Source organism: Thalassophryne amazonica, chromosome 15, assembly GCF_902500255.1.
Source record: "Thalassophryne amazonica chromosome 15, fThaAma1.1, whole genome shotgun sequence".
Taxonomy (NCBI): Eukaryota; Metazoa; Chordata; class Actinopteri; order Batrachoidiformes; family Batrachoididae; genus Thalassophryne; species Thalassophryne amazonica.
Genome location: NC_047117.1, coordinates 8,618,109 through 8,639,523, shown reverse-complemented (window position 1 = coordinate 8,639,523; position 21,415 = coordinate 8,618,109). Strand labels below are relative to the sequence as shown.

General features: G+C 40.2%; 1 protein-coding gene across 1 annotated transcript in view; it reads left to right on the top strand.

Moving 5' to 3' along the window:
- Nucleotides 1–21,415, top strand: part of cyth4b (cytohesin 4b) — a 36,149-nt gene that overhangs the window by 12,521 nt on the left and 2,213 nt on the right. The window contains exons 5-10 of the mRNA XM_034188618.1: nt 10,744–10,862; nt 11,068–11,148; nt 13,379–13,491; nt 15,725–15,873; nt 16,165–16,276; nt 19,286–19,362. Coding sequence (XP_034044509.1) covers nt 10,744–10,862; nt 11,068–11,148; nt 13,379–13,491; nt 15,725–15,873; nt 16,165–16,276; nt 19,286–19,362 — 651 coding nt within the window. The remainder of the gene's footprint in view (nt 1–10,743; nt 10,863–11,067; nt 11,149–13,378; nt 13,492–15,724; nt 15,874–16,164; nt 16,277–19,285; nt 19,363–21,415) is intronic.

Sequence of the window (21,415 nt, the reverse complement as noted above, 5' to 3'; positions counted from 1 at the left end):
CAGCTAGAGTACTGAGTACTTTGGGATGGTTTTTTCTCTAATAGTTAAAATTTTATTAGCAAAGAAAGTCATGAAGTCATTACTAGTTAAAGTTAAAGGAATACTCAGCTCAATAGAGCTCTGACTCTTTGTCAGCCTGGCTACAGTGCTGAAAAGAAACCGGGACGCCATTTCTTCTCCAACTTACGGGTTATCTGCTTTAAGCTGTGAGTTTGTGAGTTATACCACAGAGTCAGGCACTTCTGATTTAAGGCTCTCTTTTTCAGAGGAGCTACAGCATCCAAAGTTGTCTTCAATGAGGATGTAAAACTATTGACGAGATACTCTATCTCACTTACAGAGTTTAGGTAGCTACTCTGCACTGTGTTAGTATATGGCATTAGAGAACATAAAGAAGGAATCATATATTTAAACCTAGTTATAGCGCTTTCTGAAAGACTTCTAGTGTAATGAAACTTATTCCCCACTGCTGGGTAGTCCATCAGAGTAAATGTAAATGTTATTAAGAAATGATCAGACAGAAGGGAGTTTTCAGGGAATACTGTTAAGTCTTCAGTTTCCATACCATAAGTCAGAACAAGATCTAAGATATGATTAAAGTGGTGGGTGGACTCATTTACATTATGAGCAAAGCCAATTGAGTCTAATAATAGATTAAATGCAGTGTTGAGGCTGTCATTCTCAGCATCTGTGTGGATGTTAAAATCGCCCACTATAATTATCTTATCTGAGCCAAGCACTAAGTCAGACAAAAGGTCTGAAAATTCACAGAGAAACTCACAGTAACGACCAGGTGGACGATAGATAATAACAAATAAAACTGGTTTTTGGGACTTCCAATTTGGATGGACAAGACTAACAGTCAAGCTTTCAAATGAATTAAAGCTCTGTCTGGGTTTTTGATTAATTAATAAGCTGGAATGGAAGATTGCTGATAATCCTCCGCCTCGGCCCGTGCTACGAGCGTTCTGGCAGTTAGTGTGACTCGGGGGTGTTGACTCATTTAAACTAACATATTCATCCTGCTGTAACCAGGTTTCTGTAAGGCAGAATAAATCAATATGTTGATCAATTATTATATCATTTACTAACAGGGACTTAGAAGAGAGAGACCTAATGTTTAATAGACCACATTTAACTGTTTTAGTCTGTGGTGCAGTTGAAGGTGCTATATTATTTTTTCTTTTTGAATTTTTATGCTTAAATAGATTTTTGCTGGTTATTGGTGGTCTGGGATCAGGCACCGTCTCTACGGGGATGGGGTAATGAGGGGATGGCAGGGGGAGAGAAGCTGCAGAGAGGTGTGTAAGACTACAACTCTGCTTCCTGGTCCCAACCCTGGATAGTCACGGTTTGGAGGATTTAAGAAAATTGGCCAGATTTCTAGAAATGAGAGCTGCTCCATCCAAAGTGGGATGGATGCTGTCTCTCCTAACAAGACCAGGTTTTCCCCAGAAGCTTTGCCAATTATGTATGAAGCCCACCTCATTTTTTGGACACCACTCAGACAGCCAGCAATTCAAGGAGAATATGCGGCTAAACATGTCACTCCCGGTCCGATTGGGGAGGGGCCCAGAGAAAACTACAGAGTCTGACATTGTTTTTGCAAAGTTACACACCGAATCAATGTTAATTTTAGTGACCTCCGATTGGCGTAACCGGGTGTCATTACTGCCAACGTGAATTACAATCTTACCAAATTTACGCTTAGCCTTAGCCAGCAGTTTCAAATTTCCTTCAATGTCGCCTGCTCTGGCCCCCGGAAGACAATTGAGTATGGTTGCTGGTGTCGCTAACTTCACATTTCTCAAAACAGAGTCGCCAATAACCAGAGTTTGATGCTCGGTGGGTGTGTCACTGAGTGGGGAAAAACGGTTAGAAATGTGAACGGGTTGGCGGTTTACACGGGGCTTCTGTTTAGGGCTACGCTTCTTCCTCACAGTCACCCAGTCAGCCTGCTTTCCCGGCTGCTCGGGATCTGCCGGAGGGGAACTAACGGCGGCTAAGCTACCTTGATCCGCACCAACTACAGGGGCCTGGCTAGCTGTAGGATTTTCCAAGGTGCGGAGCCGAGTCTCCAATTCGCCCAGCCTGGCCTTCAAAGCTACGAATAAGCTACACATATTACAAGTACCATTACTGCTAAAGGAGGCCGAGGAATAACTAAACATTTCACACCCAGAGCAGAAAAGTGCGGGAGAGACAGGAGAAGCCGCCATGCTAAACCGGCTAAGAGCTAGTAGCTGCGCTAAGCTAGCGGATTCCTAAAAACACACGAAGTGAATAATGTGTAAATAATTTAGAGGTGATTCAGCAGAGGGAGTGCTTTAGTTAAGGCACGTGAAGATTACACTGTGAAACAAATCGTTATCTAGTTATCTAGATCAATCTAACTGCACAGATTAAACAGCTAACAGACACAGCAAAACTCTGCTGTGCTCCGGAACAGGAAGTGATACAATACCGCAGTGATAGCCAACCACCAGTAGAGTAGAGAAGGAGAGAGCATATCTCACCCATATTGACCTCTCTTCATTGGCTTCCTTTAATTCTAGAATAGAATTTAAAATTCTTCTTCTTACTTATAAGGTTTTGAATAATCAGGTCCCATCTTATCTTAGGGACCTCATAGTACCATATCACCCCAATAGAGCGCTTCGCTCTCAGACTGCAGGCTTACTTGTAGATCCTAGGGTTTTTAAGAGTAGAATGGGAGGCAGAGCCTTCAGCTTTCAGGCTCCTCTCCTGTGGAACCAGCCCCCAATTCGGATTAGGGAGACAGACACCCTCTCTACTTTTAAGATTAGGCTTAAAACTTTCCTTTTTGCTAAAGCTTATAGTTAGGGCTGGATCAGGTGACCCTGAACCATCCCTTAGTTATGCTGCTATAGACTTAGACTGCTGGGGGGTTCCCATGATGCACTGTGTGTTTCTTTCTCTTTTTGCTCTGTATGCACCACTCTGCATTTAATCATTAGTGATTGATCTCTGCTCCCCTCCACAGCATGTGTTTTTCCTGGTTCTCTCCCTCAGCCCCAACCAGTCCCAGCAGAAGACTGCCCCTCCCTGAGCCTGGTTCTGCTGGAGGTTTCTTCCTGTTAAAAGGGAGTTTTTCCTTCCCACTGTCACCAAGTGCTTGCTCACAGGGGGTCGTTTTGACCGTTGGGGTTTTTCCATAATTATTGTATGGCCTTGCCTTACAATATAAGGCGCCTTGGGGCAATAAAATTGATTTGATTTGATAATTTATTTATTCTTATTTTATGTTCATGCATTTCCACAAGTGTAACATTTGAAAATAACACAATTGAAGCTATTTCGACTTGGCTTCATCTCATCTATTTATTTGCCTGTTTTATTTTATTCATCTGTTTATTTTGATGCAGCTGGTTTGCATGTCCTGCTTGTTGCTGTGTGGTCTTTAGTTCCCCCTCGGCCTTATGAGTTTGTGAGCTGAAAATGATGCAACACATTCTGTGGTTTTAGCACGACAGAAAAGGTTGCGACGGATGTGAAGGCTGTTGTTTGCATAAACAAACACAACAGCATCTTCATCCTTTCAGACACGTTCTGGGTAAATTAATATTGTATATTAATGCAGTCATTTCTGATCGGCCTCCACAACCTTTTTGTTTGTCTCTCTTAGCAAATATATTAACATTAGATTTCAGTGATTTTAAATTGTGTTTTATATTTCTGGATCCAGAACAGAACACTCAGACAGATGTGATGTGACTGATGATCAACATAATTGTCAGGGACATCTATATAGGTCCATAAAGTTATAAGATAAGAGAAGAGAAGATGAGATAAACTTTATTCATCCTGAAGGAAATTATTTTGTCAGAGTACAGAAACAGTAATCAGTGAACATTGTTTTGTTTTGTTTGTACAACAAATTTACTCAGAATAACTGAATATCTTTGTTCATTATGTATTCCTCCTGCAGAAGGGGGTTGGAATTATATCGTCAGATTGCCACAGGTAGGAAAGACCTCCGGTGGCATTCTGTGGTGCACCTCAGTGGTCTCAGTCTTTGGCTGAAGGTACTCTGACAGCATGTCAGTATGGCATGCAGGGAGTGGGAGGTGTTGTCCAGGATGCTGAACAGTTTCCTCAGCATCCTCCTCTCTGACAGCCAAGGGCGTAGGTTTGGTCTCAGCTTTGGTAGGGACAATACCACCCCCCCCCCCCGGCCCCCCTGCCCACCACCACCACCCCCTAACCCACTCATACCATTAGACGCACAAGTACAGCATAATACATAACATATGACGACATAATGCTGAATAATTTAACACTTTATTTACATTATTAAGTGTGTAGGCAGACAAAGAAATAGCTTAAATAACAAACCCAAAATCACGAATCTATTCTATAGGCCTACACCTGAGAGAACAAGACAACAAAAAAAAATAATTGTGGAGCTAACAAAAAAAAAAGTTTTTGCAACCAAGATGTATAATCTATTCTCTTCATCAATAATGCAGTTGTAGGTATCTGGCAACCTAATTTGCCAACAAAAAAAGGGCTTTACAATGATATATATGGTGTATTACGGTAAACGTAAGCCTGTGATGTCATAACGCAGAGGAAAAACACGGAAGTTTCACACTAGTGCGCCGCTGATTCTCATTACCGTAAGTTCTCATGTAAGCCCTCACGCTGAAAAATTTCAACACTGACAGCAAGCCAAGAACCCGTGCTATCCAACAGTATGCTATATGTTGCATATATTACGGTAAAGTGCGTTCGGTGAGTTTTGAAACGAGGGAAAAGTATGAAAAAGAGCGCAAAAGTGACAGAAAAGTACAGAGACAGACAGCAAACATAAATGTAGTAATTTTTGAGGAAAAGGCAGGGTGTTAGTGTCATTTGTGAAGGTGTGTGTGCAGTTTATTTTAAGTGTGGCGCACAGCATTGTTCGCAAGCCCCGCCCTTCTTGTTTTTCTGCACCGGAGCAGTGTTGCCAGATATGAAATATGAAACTATCGTACCAAAACCTCAAAATTATCGTATTTTGGCAGAAATTATCGTACACAAACAAAACGCATACAACGTAGCTATTTTAACGTGTGTTTTTTTTTATTTACAAAGAATTTTATGTCACATTTTTAAACAGTAATTATAGTAATGGGGAAACTATGGCACAACAAGAACGCAAATGCACAAGCAAATGCACTACCAGACTAGAAAGATTTTTTTTTCTGTGAAGGGACACAAACGTGTTAATTACCAGACTAGAAAGAGCCGAATTCAACCTCGAGGTCGCTGTCGTCATCCGATGCCACTTGTGCAGATTTTGTTGAACACAGAAAAAAATGTTGACACCTCCATAAGGAACTTTAACTTTTTTTTTATTCTTCTTGTATATCTCTTTGCTCTTGTGTTTTGTTCGTTTGTTATTGCATTTGTTGAAATAAAGTTTCGAAAAAAAAAAAGATGTTGTTTGGGGAATCTTCCTGTCACGGTACAGATTGGATGGAACTCATTACTTTGTATGAGAGGGGGCGGGCTTTCAAATGACTGTCCCCGTCGCCCAAAGCCAGCATTTGATGCCGCCTGAGTGCAACACCTGCAAAATGATTCTTGGGTGTCAGAGAGAGATGCGTGTTTGGGCAACCAACTGAAATAATCGTACATATTGGATTTTTTCCCATTATTGATCGTACATCGTACAGAGGGCAAAACTATCGTACAAATACGATAATTATCGTACATCTGGCAACACTGCACCGGAGCCACCCATCCTCTGCGCTCCGGGACCTCCCACTTTACAAATGAAGCGCTGCCTGCCACGAGATGCGCTTTGTTTACAGCAATGTGAGAAGAACGTGAGCCAATGAAATTGCAACATGGGTAACCCTGTCACTCTGGCACGTCGAAAACACAAAACGTGACGACTAAAATTATAGTATCGAGTACGCAAAAAAATAGTGAATGATTTTGTTATAAAAAAAAATTCTAAATATTGGTAGGGACTATTTTGCCATCCCAAAATATTGGTTGTGACTTGTCCCTATGGTCCATATGCAAACCTACGCCCCTGCTGACAGCTCCACCACAGATTCCAGCTCAGCCCCCAGGACAGAGCAAGCTCTCCTGATGAGCTTGTTGAGTCTGTTTGTTTTGTGTCAGCTGCCTTCAGCCTGCTGCCCCAGCACACTACATCATAGAAGGTGATGCTGGAGACCACTGAATGATAAAACATCTGCAACATATTTCTGCAGACAATGAAAGATCTGAGCTTTCTGAGGAAGTACAGTCAGCTCTGACCTTTCTTCTACACAGCATCTGTGTTTTACAGCCCAGTCCAGTTTGTGGACATCCAGGTACTTGTCATAGTCCACAATGCCCAGATGTATATGAGGTGACAGGAGATGCTCAGTCTCCAGTGCAGCTAATTAATTTAATGTTTAACAATTACATGTTTTTATTAACGTTTTCTGATTTTTGAAAATATGAATAAATAAATAATCCGAGAACTCAATACTGCTTGATGATGCAGCACTGGTCAGCCTCCTCCAGGGTGATGAGCAGGAACACGGCCCACACAGTCTGTAACTACGTATACTGTACAGGTGCTTTTAGAAAACAGGTTGAAGTGGACGTAGTGTGCAGACATCATCCAGAAGAAAGGGCAGCACAGGCTTTATTTTCTGAAAAAAAAAAAAAAAAAAAGTTGGTTTCATTGAACGTTGACTGCAATATGCTAAAGGTGTTTTCACAGCACCTTTTTGGTGAGTGTTCTAACATTTTGCATAATTTGCTGGTTTGGCCGTGTGACAGAAGCACAAAACAGCAACTTACAGGCAGTGGTTATTATTTCCGTAAGTGCACTAGTTAACTTATATAGCTAAGAATGAATATATTAAAAAAGAAAGATCCAAGAGCCAAGCAAATAAAATCTTAGCAGACCAAAACATCTACTTTTTTCAGCCTTTGAGCTGCTGTGTTGCTAAAGCAGAACAAAAGACTCATTTATTCCACAAGCAATCAGTTACAGATGGTACAAAATGCTGCTGCTCGACTTTTAGTCGGTGTTAAAAAATGCCAACACATTACACCGATTTTGGCGTCACTCCATTGGCTCCCAGTTCGTTTTAGAATTGATTTTAAAATTCTTTTATTTGTTTTTAAATGTCTTCGTGGCTTTGCCCCACCATATCTGTCTGACCTGCTCCATTTATACGTCCCTTCATGCTCACTCAGGTCAGCTGATCTGTCACTGTTAGATATCCCAAAGTCAAAGAGGAAGTGAAGAGGTGACCACGCTTTTTCAGTCGCTGCCCCAAAACTGTGGAATGATCTTCCTTTGCACATCAGGCAGGCTGATTCTCTCTCTGCTTTTAAATCCTGTCTTAAAACACATTTCTTCTCTTTGGCTTTTAACTCAGCTTGAGATGTTGGTTTTTATTATTTATTGTTTTTATGTATTTTAACTTGCTTGTTCTTATTTGTGTACAGCACTTTGGTCATTGGCATTGATTTTAAAGCGCTTTATAAATACACTGAGATTAAGATTGAGATTAAAGAAATAGCAGAAATTATTTATTTTCAGCGGGTGTGAACAGGGAAAATATATGACCTTTTTAATAATAATTTTATCTTTTAGGATGATGTATTTATTGTTAAATTTCCCTGCATTTTAATGGCCTTCACTGTGCACTCTAATTTCACTGTGCCATCAAACTGCTGTAATGGCTTGTTGTTGATGTCAAGTCTGTCTGACAGCAACTCTGTCTTATGTCACTTGTTAATCAACCTTTAACCAAAGTGTGTGTGTGTGTGTGTGTGTGTGTGTGTGTGTGTGTGTGTGTGTGTGTGTGTGTGTGTGTGTGTGTGTGTGTGTGCGTGTGTGTGTGTGTGTGTGTGTGTGTGTGTGTGTGTGTGTGTGTGTGTGTGTGTGTGGTGAACGTGCAATATTAATAAGGTGCGGCTGAAGTCCATACTGCTCATGTCTCTTGTCTTGGTTGTCTGGTCTTGTCAACAGAGAACAAAGTGTCTCACATTTACACTCACTCAGAAATAATTTCCCTAAGGGGACAATAAAATGTCTATTCTATTCTATTCTATTCTATTCTATTCTGCTTTCAAAGTGACAACATATTACGTATCTACAGCAGGATCTAAATAAAATAAAGATATTAAACTGAAAACAACAAATTACATTACACTCTCTTTATGACAACAAATGAAAATGATAAAAAAAAAAAATCAGTTTTCATTACATTAAAATAATAAAATTATGCTCTTTAATCTAAAAAAGTGAGTATGGTCTTAAACTGCAAAATGAAAACAAATATCATACATATAATATTAATTAAATAAAAAAATATAACACTGCAAATGTTGGATTCATAATATCAAATTAAAATAAAATATGATAAAATAATAAAATTGGTCTCATCTAACAGAGGCCAAGTGGGTGACGACATTCAGATCGCCCACTGTGCGTTATGATCTGACAGTCTGTTTCACCTGGGGCAGCCTGTCAATGTGCACGCTGTGAGCGAGCTCGCTGCAGCCCATTGCAACAGCGATATATGTTTTTATGTATGTCCACGTGATGACAGCAAGCAGACACACGTGCGTCACAGTGGGCAGTTGTTAGTCCATGTCCAAACACAGTACGTGTTCTCCAGCCGTGACGTCCAGATCCACAGAGCTCCCTTGCTGCTCCTGTCGGCGGCCACACCCCCTGTCAGTTCAGCGCACACACCAACGTGTTACTGTGTCTGTTTGCAAAGCCACACTCATGGGGACACTTAGACAAATTTCACATCCATCTCGACAGTGATCATCTGCTGACTGTTGTCATGTTAATAGTGCGAATGGCCACACATTTTCTAAGTGCCAAGCGAGTGGTGTTAGATGTTCGTGTGTATCACCTGAAATTTGGCTGACACCTGCCGTGCGAAGGTTCAATGGACTTGCACACTCTGTCTTTCAGTCACTCGTGTACGCAAATACTTGTAGCAACAGGTGTACGAGGCGTTGGAAGCAGGTATGATTTTACACGTATTGCATACAGTTTCTGCTTCATGCGCACTTCATGCACAATTCGACCAAATTTGCACTATGTGTGAAAGGGCCCTAACTGAGTGAACAGGGGAGAAGGGCCTTAGTCAGGGAGGTGTCCAAGAACCCGATGGCCACTCTGTCAGAGCTCCAGCATTCCTCTGTGGAGAGAGGAGAACCTTCCAGAAGGACAACCATCTCTGCAGCAATCCACCAATCAGGCCGGTATGGTAGAGTGGCCAGATGGAAGCCACTCCTTAGTAAAAGGCACATGGCAATCCACCTGGAGTTTGACAAAAGTCACCTGAAGGACTCAGACCATCAGAAACAAAATTCTCTGGTCTGATGAAATGAGACAAAGATTGAACTCTTTGGTGTGAATTCAAGGCATCATGTTTGGAGGAAACCAGACACCACCCAACAGTGAAGCATGGTGGTGGCAGCATCATGCTGTGGGGATGTTTTTCAGCAGCAGGAACTGAGAGAGTGAGGAATGAGGGAAAGATGAATGCAGCAATGTACAGAGACATCCTGGATGAAAACCTGCTCCAGAGCGCTCTTGACCTCAGACTGGGGTGACGGTTCATCTTTCAGCAGGACAATGACCCTAAACACACAGTCAAGATATCAAAGGAGTGGCTTCAGGACAACTCTGTGAATGTCCTTGAGTGGCCCAGCCAGAGCCCAGACCTGAATCCCATTGAAGGTCTCTGGAGAGATCTGAAAATGTCTGTGCACTGGCGCTCCCCATCCAACCTGATGGAGCTTGAGAGGTGCTGAAAAGAGGAATGGACCAAACTGCCCAAAGAAAGATGCACCAATCTTGTAGCATCATATTCAAGAAGACGTGAGGCTGTAATTGCTGCCAAAGGTGCATCAACAAAGTATTGAGCAAAAGGTGTGAATACTTATGTGCACGTGGTTTTTAGTTTATTTTTATTTTTAATAAATTAGCAATAATGTCCAAATAAATAAATAAAATTTCCTGTTGTCATTATGGGGTGTTGTGGGTAGATTTTTTTTAGGGAAAAAATTATTTAATTCATTTTGGAATAAGGCTGTAACATAACAAAATGTGGAAAAGGTGAAGGGCTGTGAATACTTACCAGATGCACTGTAAGCCATTAAATAACAAATTGAATGCATACAGTACACTTTTTAAGTTAGTTTAATACACTGAAAAATGAAGTTTTGTAGTTTTTTTCAAAATTTGTTTGTATGAATGTGAATTTTTTTTTTTCCTAAAAAATAACCACACTTGTTTCATCAGGTGTACACAAAATTCTTCACATCAACTGTTGAGCAGTTTTTGCTTCTGTTACTGCATTCTGCAGTTTTTTGGATCACTTTGGGGAATACATTTTAGAAAAAATGTTGCGTGTTGTCTTGCAGAAAAACAAGGTGCATATTTGGAAAATGAAATTTCCCTGCTTCAAACTTGCAGCATTTCCAGCCAACACAGCTGCGCTCATCATTTTTACTTCCATCAGAAATATATTTTAAAAACACTCTTTTTTTCATCCCACCCCTGAAATGGAAAGAAAGAGGAACAGAAATTAATTTTAAGGAATTGGGATTGCAGAAGTTGCAAACATGAAAATGAGATCATTGAAAATCCAAAATGCATCTAACCACAATGTGCATGGGGATTGGTGCAGAATCTGCAGCACAGACCAATCAGAAAGTGGAGACAGGACTAATCGATGCTGTCGCTGTGTGCAGGGTGTGAAGCACCTGGTGGAGAACAAGCTGCTGGATGGGAAGGCTCAGCCCATCGCTGAGTTCCTCTACAAGGAGGAGGGACTCAACAAAACCGCCATTGGAGAATTTCTCGGTGAAAGGTGAGGATAGATGAAAGAGAAGGAGAAGGTGAAGATGTGTAAAGTTAATAAACAATATAGGAGGAAACCAGGGGATTGTTCTGCATCCCAACAAATGTAGGCTGGTCAAAGTAAAATGTAGGCTGCCAAATGAAAAGTGTGTGTATATATATATATATATATATATATATATAGTCACAGTCTTGTTTTGTGTGTCTTCTCACAGAGAGGAGCTCCACCTCAAAACTCTGAAGGCCTTTGTGGAGCTTCACGAGTTCTCCGATCTCAACCTTGTCCAGGCCCTCAGGTTGGCTATTTACTGTCCAGTCTGTCTCATTTACAGCAAACTCATCTGTCAAGTTTTTATGTAGTCAACTTCATGTCATTTGTTAATGTACATCTATCCCTGTGTTTAACACCTACAACACATAAAAAAAAAAAAAAAAAAAAAAGATGGAGCAATTTATTATAACGATTAAATCAGAATTTTGCAGCCAGTTTTCCTGAAACAAGTCAGAGGATGGAAACATGAACATTTCCAGGTCACTAAAAATATCCTGGACTTCATGTACTTCAATCATTAAGAAATACAGACAGTATGGCACCGTATGGTAAATCTGTGTCAAGTTGACAGTTCTCAAAAACTGAGTGACCATGCTGGGAGAGAGCAAGTGAGGGAAGCCATCAAGACACCCAGGCATCTCTGAAAGAAGTACCGGCTTCTTCTGTGGATGTGAGTGGGGAAACTGGTTCAACATTTTCCTGTTGCATCCCCATTTACAGCTTCATGTTGGAGCGGAGTAGAGGAGGATTGTAAAACAGGAAAACAGGTTAAATCTAGGCTTGCACTATACACAGTTTCTCCAACTACAACCAACCAAAGGACACAAACATTTCCAAGTCACTGAAAATGTCCTAGACTTCATGTAAACTGGTTAAAAAATACAAATAATATGGGACTGTATGGTAAATCTGTTTGGAGTAGGCAGTTCTCAAAAACTGATAGACTGTGCAAATGGGAGGCTAGTGAGGGAAGCCACCAAGACACACTTGACAACTCTGAAGGAGATATAAGCATCTGTGGCTGTCACTGGAGACTCTATGCATAATCCAACTTCTGTAGTTCATTTATGAGGAAAATTTCATGAAGACCTATTTACATCTTTGTTCACATTATGTGGAAATACCACAGGGTGGGGGGGTGCATTCTCACTTTTCCCAGCCAACTATTGCTCGTGTTGCCGACCGAACGGTCCCCCCTAAAAATTGGTCTGCCCTGCCTTCAATGAACATGTCATTTCTGAGCATCAGCAGCAATTCACAGATTATCGCCTAGTTTCTGCTTAAAACTGCACTCCTCTCATCTTCTATCTCAGCGACAGATATCTGAAGCTTTTCTACAACAATCATTTCCACATAAATTCAGCATTATTTCATAATAATAGACGGGGGAGCGATCAGAGCGCCACAGCAGCACGCCTGAGTCTGACTCTGTGAGGCTGACTTGCGACACCCAAAGCGATCAAAGGGAATAATGTGATTATTAATCATCAGATGACAAAGTAAAACTTCTTAACTCATTCTAAAGTCAGTTTTAAGCAGAAACGAGTCAATAATCGGTAAATCGCTGCTGACGCTCCGAAATGAGGCGCAGCAACACATCAGACTCAGATGTGCTGCTGTGGTGCTCTGATCGCTCTCCCGTCTTTTATTATGAAATAACGCAGAATTTATGTGGAAATGATGCTTCAGATATCTGTTGCTGAGACAGATGATGACTGCAGTGCAGTTTTAAGCAGAAATGAGGTGATAACCGATGAATCGCTGCTGATGCTCCAAATGACGCTTGCGCAGTGAAGGCTGGGTGAACCGATTTTTAGTGGGGACCATTCGGTCGGCAACACCGGCTCTGCTTCAGTATCCACCAAGAGATAATATTGTAAAAACAGATGTATGTAGTTGATGGATTAGATTAGACAGAACTTTATTGATCCCTTGGGAAGGCTTTCTCAGGGAAATTGGGGTTCCAGTAGCATTGCATAGTAGCACACAGGATAAGAAGCACCCAGAGTATCAAAATGGGGAGGGTTCAGTAGTCCTAGGATCCACTGGTCCTAGGGACCACTGGCCCTAACCTCTTTATATTATTTGATGATGTATATTACAATCCCAAATTGATTTTAAAGTTCACAAACAAATGTAATACTTTCAAACAGCTAAAAAAACAGATCCAGTTTTGTTCAGTTTACAAAAATAAAACATATGATTCTGTTGACATACACCATTAAATCACCTTTAATTGTACTGTTGAATTGAAAATTAACAAATAACGGTAATTCACCATAATTACATTTTTTTTTTTGCACTTTTGTAACATTACTTAACCTTCTTTAGTGGAACATGTAGCCTACCATAAATGTCAATGTCTGTAATACTAGGACTAGTGGACCCTAAGACTGGTGGGAAGTTCTCGTAGTTGAGCTGCTCGCACGTGAGCTTTGTGAACGTCTCACTTTGGCATTGTGTTTGTCAAACAGACAGTTTCTGTGGAGTTTTCGTCTGCCTGGTGAAGCACAGAAGATTGACCGGATGATGGAGGCCTTCGCCACTCGATACTGCGAATGCAACATTCATGTCTTCCAGTCGACGGGTGAGCTTCACGAAACTTCCGCCTGTCCACTTCCTGTCTGGACTCTGTGTAAAAAATGTGTCAGTGTAACGGGGAGGATTGTTTCATCACATCTGCCCTGTGTGTGTGGGTTTTCAACTTTCATTTCTTCATTTTGCTTTGCTCTCGTTTTTCATCCTCACTGATGATCTGAGCTACTTCAGCACCTGTTTTCATTTTTACACCTCTTTCTGTGCGTATAAGGGATTCAGATGTGTTTAACGTTGTTAATGAGTATGATGAGAGACACAGTACTGTGTGCAAGAGCACGAGCTTGTTAGATTTGCTACACTAATCAGAAGTGAATCCAGTGGCAGAGTTACTGTAAGTAAAGTTCCACTCAGAAGCTCCTACAGCTTTTTATAGGACAAACTGTCCTACTTCATTTGTATAATTTGCATGTTCAGGAAGCAGCAGTAAAGGTGTGAGTTTCATGTCATTAAACATAACTGTTCGCTACTTGCTATTTCAATATTTCATATCTGCAATCATCAGCAAGGCTTTGATGCTTTATCTGATCATCAGACATCACAAAGACGTGCAGCGCTCAAAGATTTTACAAAGTGCTGTGCAATAAAAGCTACAAGAAGGAACTGAAAAGGAAAATAAATCAGAGTAAAACTGTCACACCAAATTACAAATCATTTCATAATCATCAACAACATCATCATGATCAACCTGGAACTTCATTCATTCTAATCAACTCTTTATTGATCCACTGTCTGATTCCATAAATTTTCATTAAAATCTGTCCATAATTTTTTGATATCTTCTGTCATAACACAACCAGCCAAAGACAAACATATTACCTGTTTTACAGTGAATAATAATAATAATAATAATAATAATAATAATAATAATAATAATAATAATAATAATAATAATTAAAGAAGACTAAGATTTTTTTAATTTAACAACTTCATAAAACCCAGCCAATAGAAGTTCAGAAAAAGGAATATACATTATTTTTTTACTTCAACGGCTACTACTCCTACTCCTACTACTCCTACTCCTCCTCCTACTACTACTACTACTATTACTATTACTACTGCCAATAAACATTATTATTATAAAGGTCCTGAAACAAGCTACTGCTATTACTACAAATAATAACAACAACAACAACAACAATAATAATAATAATTAAAGAAAACTAAGATTTTTTTTTTAATTTAACAACTTCATAAAATCCAGCCAATAGAAGTTTAGAAGAAGGAATATACATTATTTTTCCACTTCAGCTGCTACTACTCCTCCTACTACTGCCAATAAACATTATTATTATCAAGGTCCTGAAACAAGCTACTGCTATTACTACAAATAATAATAATAACAACAACAACAACAACAACAATAATAATAATAATAATAATAATAATAATCATCATCATAATAATAATAATAATAGTAGTAATAATAATACTAATACTACTACTACTAATAATAATAATAATAATGTGTTTTTATTTTGAGTTAAATACTGGAGAAAAAGTAACTAGCATGAATACCTTTTATCATAAATTATATTATGGTTGCATTGAAGTTCATTTCTGCTGACACTTCTGGAGAGTTTATATGAGTTTATGCTCATATAAACAGCTCAAAAACCATAAAATCATTTAAAGGTCACATACTTTATAAAATCATATTTTACCTAACTCACTCACGCATCTTCAACCGCTTACTCCAATTGAGGGTCACGGGGGGCTGGAGCCTATCCCAGCAGCCAGAGGGTGTGAGACGGGTTCACCCTGGACAGGATGCCAGTCTGTCGCAGGGCCACATACAGACAAACACATTCACACCTACGGACAAGTTTATTAAAGTTCCCAATCCACCTAACCTGCATGTCTTTGGATGTGGGAGGAAGCCAGAGTGAACAAACGCAAACACAGGGACTCCACACAGAAAGGCCACAGGTGGGAATCGACTAGGCTGAAAGCAACTGATGTTAGATGACATATGTGTCACAGAAATCCATATCTGGACTACTTCCTGGAAAAGAAACACCCACTGAGGTGGTCTGTAGTCTGCTTGACACGCCCACCCATTCTGGGGGAGAGGGGTGAAGAGATGCTCCCTTTAGCGAGGGGCATGGCAAGTAGCAATGTCCATGTGTGTTTGTGCCTATACAACCTTCAACATCTGCTTTTAGGGCACCGAGTGACCTCGATTAGGTGACCTCTTTAATGTGTGTGCATCTCTGTATGGTCAGATACGTGCTACATCCTCTCATTTGCCATCATCATGCTGAACACCAGCCTCCATAACCCCAACGTGAAGGATAAGACCACCCTGGAACGCTTCATCTCCATGAACAGAGGCATCAACAACGGAGATGATCTACCCAACGACCTCCTCTCGGTAAGATTCACGAGCCAGTCACGGTGTTCAAACTGGAATCACTAAAGTCAAAGGCGAGTGGCACGGAATTACAGTACAAGATTAGTGTTGGACAACTGGCACAACAATAACACAAACCATGAACTAAATTTCCTGACATATGCACACGGGGAACTTCTATTGGAGAAATGTTCAGCAGAGATTCCAGGACTGAATTTCCAGAAGTAAAGTCAGGTAGTCTTTGTGTTTAGATGTTGCAAGGTTGATTTACTTCATCTTATTTCCATACTGTTTCTTCTCCACCCTGTTCAGAAGCTGTATGAGAGCATACATAACGAGCCTTTCAAAATCCCAGAGGACGACGGGAATGACCTCACACACACTTTCTTCAACCCTGACCGAGAAGGCTGGCTCCTGAAACTTGGTAAAATATCTTTCCAACGTCATCTGTTTGTATGAATACAGTACGGTCACCCCACAAAACCAATTTCTTTGGTATCTTACAAAAATCAATGCTAAAATACCTCCTCGGCCATATTATCATTGTGTTCTTTATAATTTGGAGGCGTTTCATTAATTATTATGATCCTATTGTCTTACATACAATTTGTACATGTTTAATAAGGCCCCTCTATTTATCAATCAATCAGTCAAAAACAAGAATTACATTTTCACAGCATCTGCAGGAGGACTTGTGTGTGTGTGTGTGTGTGTGTGTGTGTGTGTGTGTGTGTGTGTGTGTGTGTGTGTGTGTGTGTGTGTGTGTGTGTGTGTGTGTGTGTGTGTACATGAGCTTCTGACAAGAGCGCAAGTTGTGCAAATCAAGCAATATTTGTAGATCACCCTCTGTGTATTTGCAGGTATTAATGAGGCAAATTTAACTCCATAGGAAGTTAACTTTGAGTTAGTGAAAGTTAGCGTGCACGCTGATGTTCACTCCAAAGGTGTTATTAGGTTCCAAAAACAACGTTTCAGTTTTAGAAGCGTTTATTTCTTGCTAGCTTTTACATAATATATGACAAAGAGGTTATTAACACACAAATGAAACAGAGTTTTGCAGCTAGCTAAACCAGCCAGTGATGTCATCACGCGAACGTCAGCGAAATGTCTTCTGAATTACTTCAGAGGTGTTAATATTAGGTTCCAAAAACAACGTTTTCAGTTTTAGAAGTGTTTATTTCTCACTAGCTTTTACATAATACATGAGAAACATCTCATATACACACATAAATCTAGTGATTTTAGACAGACCAGCCACTGACGTCATGGTGCCGCTGTATTCTGATTGGCTGTCAGCCCCACCACGCCAAAAAAAACAATAAATAAATAAATAAAATAAAAAAAACCTAACAATGAAGCAGAATATGATATTTTTACCTCTTAAAATAGGTCAGCCATCTTTGAACTTGACAAAGGTCTGTATCCCAAGAATGGTTCCTGTGACTTTGAAGATTGTGGCAGTAATAGAACTGGACTTACAGACAGACAGACGGACATCTGTCTGTCTGTAAGACGAAGCTCATGACGTCTACTAAAAGCACAACCTGTTTATTTGATCCTATACCAACAAAACTGTTTAAGGACTTGTGGCCCATTCTTGGACCGACTGTGCTGGAAATTATAAATCTCTCATTAACTTCTGGATGTGTTCCTAAATGTTTCAAGTCTGCAGTGATTAAACCATTACTTAAGAAATCCAATCTCGACCCTAGTGTATTGAAAAATTATAGACCGATATCAAATCTATCATTTTGTTCTAAAATCCTGGAAAAAGTGGTTTCGCGACAGCTCGTGGACTACCTCACTGAGAATAATCTTTTTGAGCCACTGCAGTCTGCTTTTAGAAAATATCACTCCACAGAGACAGCACTTACTAAAGTAGTGAATGACCTTTTGTGAGCAATGGACTCAGATACCGCTACAGTCTTGGTGCTGTTGGATCTTAGTGCTGCATTTGATACTGTGGATCATCATATTTTACTCAATAGGCAGGAGAATCACTTTGGGATTACTGGAACTGCTCTTGCATGGTTGACGTCATACCTGTCCAGTCGTTCTTACTGTGTATTGTGTAATGGCACCTCCTCTGATCGTAGGGACATGAAGTTTGGGGTTCCGCAGGGATCTGTTTTAGGCCCCCTGCTTTTTCCTTTTATGTAGCACCCCTTGGGAATATACTGTGGCGCTTTGGGATTCCCTTTCATTGCTATGCTGATGACACTCAATTGTACATGCCAATAACTGCTGACAATCTCATTCACATAAAATCTTTGGAAGATTGCCTTGTATCAGTAAGAAGTTGGATGTCTAGTTACTTCCTACTTTTAAATTCTGATAAGACTGAAGTTATGGTTCTTGGTCCAGTGAGGTATCGGCATCAATTTGATCAGCAAGCACTTAGCTTAGGGTCGTGTGTTATACATCATACTGATAAAGTGAGGAACCTTGGAGTAATTTTTGATCCTACGTTGTCCTTTGATCGCCACATTAGAGACATTACGAGGACTGCTTTCTTCCATTTGCGAAATATAGCGAAGATTCATCCCATCCTGTCTATGACTGATGCTGAGACTTTGATTCATGCATTTGTCTCTTCTAGATTGGACTATTGTAATGCTCTATTTTCTGGCTTACTGCAGTCCAGGATTAGGGGTCTTCAACTGGTTCAAAACGCTGCTGCCAGACTTGACACAAAGCAGAAAGTTTGACCACATTGCGCCCCGTTTTGGCATCCCTGCACTGGCTTCCAGTTGCTGCAAGATCAGATTTTAAAGTAGTGTTATTAGTTTATAAAATTGTTCATGGACTTGCACCTCCCTATCTGGCTGACCTGGTAAGCCCCTATGTACCGGCTCGCGCCCTGCGTTCTCAGGGTGCAGGACTTCTGTGTGTTCCCAGGGTGAATAAAAAGTCTGCTGGTCACAGAGCTTTCTCCTACCGTGCTCCAGCTCTGTGGAACGATCTCCCGGCACACATTCGGCAGTCAGATACTGTGGAGATTTTTAAGTCACGTTTAAAGACTCATTTGTTTTCTCTGTTTTATCATTAGTGTTATGATGTGTTTTTATTCTTGTATTCTTTTATGGTCATTTTTTATTGTGTTTTAAATTTTTAATTCAGTTTTTTGTTGTTGTTTTATGTTGTGTGAAGCGCCTTGAGACGAGTTCATCATGAATTGGCGCTATATAAATTAATAAATTTGAATTTGAATTTTAATTTACAGACAGACAGACGGACAGACAGACAGGCGGACGCAAAACCTTCGCAATACCAAATGCCACGTTTGATGGCATTGGCTTAAAAACATTTGTTTTTCAGGTGTTACACAAATTTTACAGTGTTTCCATCTGCAAGTACAATAATAGCAATAACAGGTATATTTTGGGGCACAGTTAATTTTTTTTCTCCCTGTACTTTTGCTTGTTTATTTCAGGAGGTCGAGTTAAAACGTGGAAGAGACGATGGTTCATCCTAACTGACAACTGCCTCTACTACTTCGAGTTCACAACTGTAAGGCTTCCAATGACGTGCCCATTTGGTTAAAATTTTTCGTGAGGAACAAAACGTTATTGGTTGAGCTAGTAAGAATAATAAATGGATTAATTAACTGTGTTGATTGATCAGACAAATAATGTGGTATACTTCTCACTATGACTGGAGCGTTTTTAAATGTTGACTCCTGTGTAGTCATCATTGACCCTACATGGCTATAGCTGCCACCCTGGGATTGCTGCCATACAGTGGTGGCTGGCCCATAGGGGGCGCTCGGGCGCTGCCCTCCTAGATGTGGAGGGGAAAAGTCATAATATATATATATATTTAAAAAGTATTATCAATGTCAGTTTTACTTAATAGTATGTGCCTACATGTAATATGAATGATTAAAACAACACTTCCTCCAACTGACTCTCATTCAACAGTGCATTTCCACCGACAGAAGCAGAGAATGTATCATTCCTCGTCTTAGGCGGTCATTCAAAGCGCCCTTAAGTGCAGCGAAATAACCAATTGTATGTAGTTGCTAGGGAAAATTAATAAATATTTGGCAAATCAACATTGCCAAAATTAATGGCTTTGGGGCGCCGGAATTTTAGCCCTTGCTACAAAAAATGCGGGAACATTAGATTACAGTCAGTGAAATACATGACGCTGCAGCTGCTGTCAGTCAATCAGGAAGAGATGATGGTGACGACGACGTTTGGGTTATATTTATTTATTTTTATTTTGTCTCCATGTGTTTTGATGGAGTAAGTTGAAGAACTCTTCAGAGGTTTAAAATGAGACAAAACTAATCAAATCAATGACACCAAAGTTTGGCGGGGATCCTTTTGGAGGGGCATGGAGGTGCGCACATCAGATCTTTCTCGTGGTTTAATGACAATTGCACATCCCGGTTGGAGGAGAGTCGTTTGTCTGACTCGTTATAAACCGTGTCAGGCTTCATTCACGGGTGATTCTTAGACTACGGGCACTTATTATGTCATTTGATCATATTGTATGAAAAACAGAAAAAAGGGGAAATTTCACACTTTTATAGTTATCTTTACAATGAAAGTGTGTTAAGAAATTTGTTATAGTAGTCTATGATGACTTTTTCACCTTTTTTCAGCATCATTATATGCAAATATTGCCGTTTTGTGCTTGTCCCACACCCAGACTCTTGATCTTCAATGATAAAAATGAATGGTAAAGAAACGTTTTTTCTAATGTTTTAAAATATCTCTGAATAAAATATCAGTAAAATAATCAAAACATAATTGGGGTATTCAATGTCATACAACTGTTGTGATGTTTTAAACAAAATGTAGTTGTCCCCACACTATTGCCGTAATTTCCACCACAACACTGTAATGTCCCTTTAAACAGTTTGTATGAAAGATTGTTTGGGTAGTTTCTATGGAGATAAACAGTGACATCAGAGCACATGTATATAGCGCCAAATCACAACAAACAGTTGCCCCAAGGCGCTTTATATTGTAAGGCAATGGTGTGGTGGAAATTACATTTACAAGGCCAATAGTGCCCGTAGTTAAAGAATCACCCTCACACTGTCAGCGCGCACACGTCACGGAGGCTGCTGATCTGCGCTCTTTACTGCGGGGTGGAAAGGATCGCATCCACCTCTGCCAGCTGCGGACTGACTCCTCTGGATCCACTTCAGCTCAGGTGACGAGCTGCTCGGATTTATTCCCGAATGTTGCTCCTGGTGTGGAAACGAGGATGAAAATTTAAGATAAAACGAATGAGTGATTTTTTTTGTTTGTTTTAGGGGGTCAAAGCTGTGATCTTTATTGGGACAGCAGACCAGTTATAATGGTAATAGGGGAGGCCGGGGCTGTTTGTAACAGTGTTCAAAGCTGCAGCCTTGTTGGTATTTTGATTTCGCTTTACACGTTATGAGGATCAGTTCACAGAAGTGAAATATTCTTTGGAGTATTCGACACTCTAAAACAAATTATTTGCTCAGTTTAAAAACAAAACAAAACCCTAAAATAGCAATTTGTATGTTTTTTAAAGAAATTCTAACTCAGCCACTGAGTTCACACAAGACACTTATAGTCAG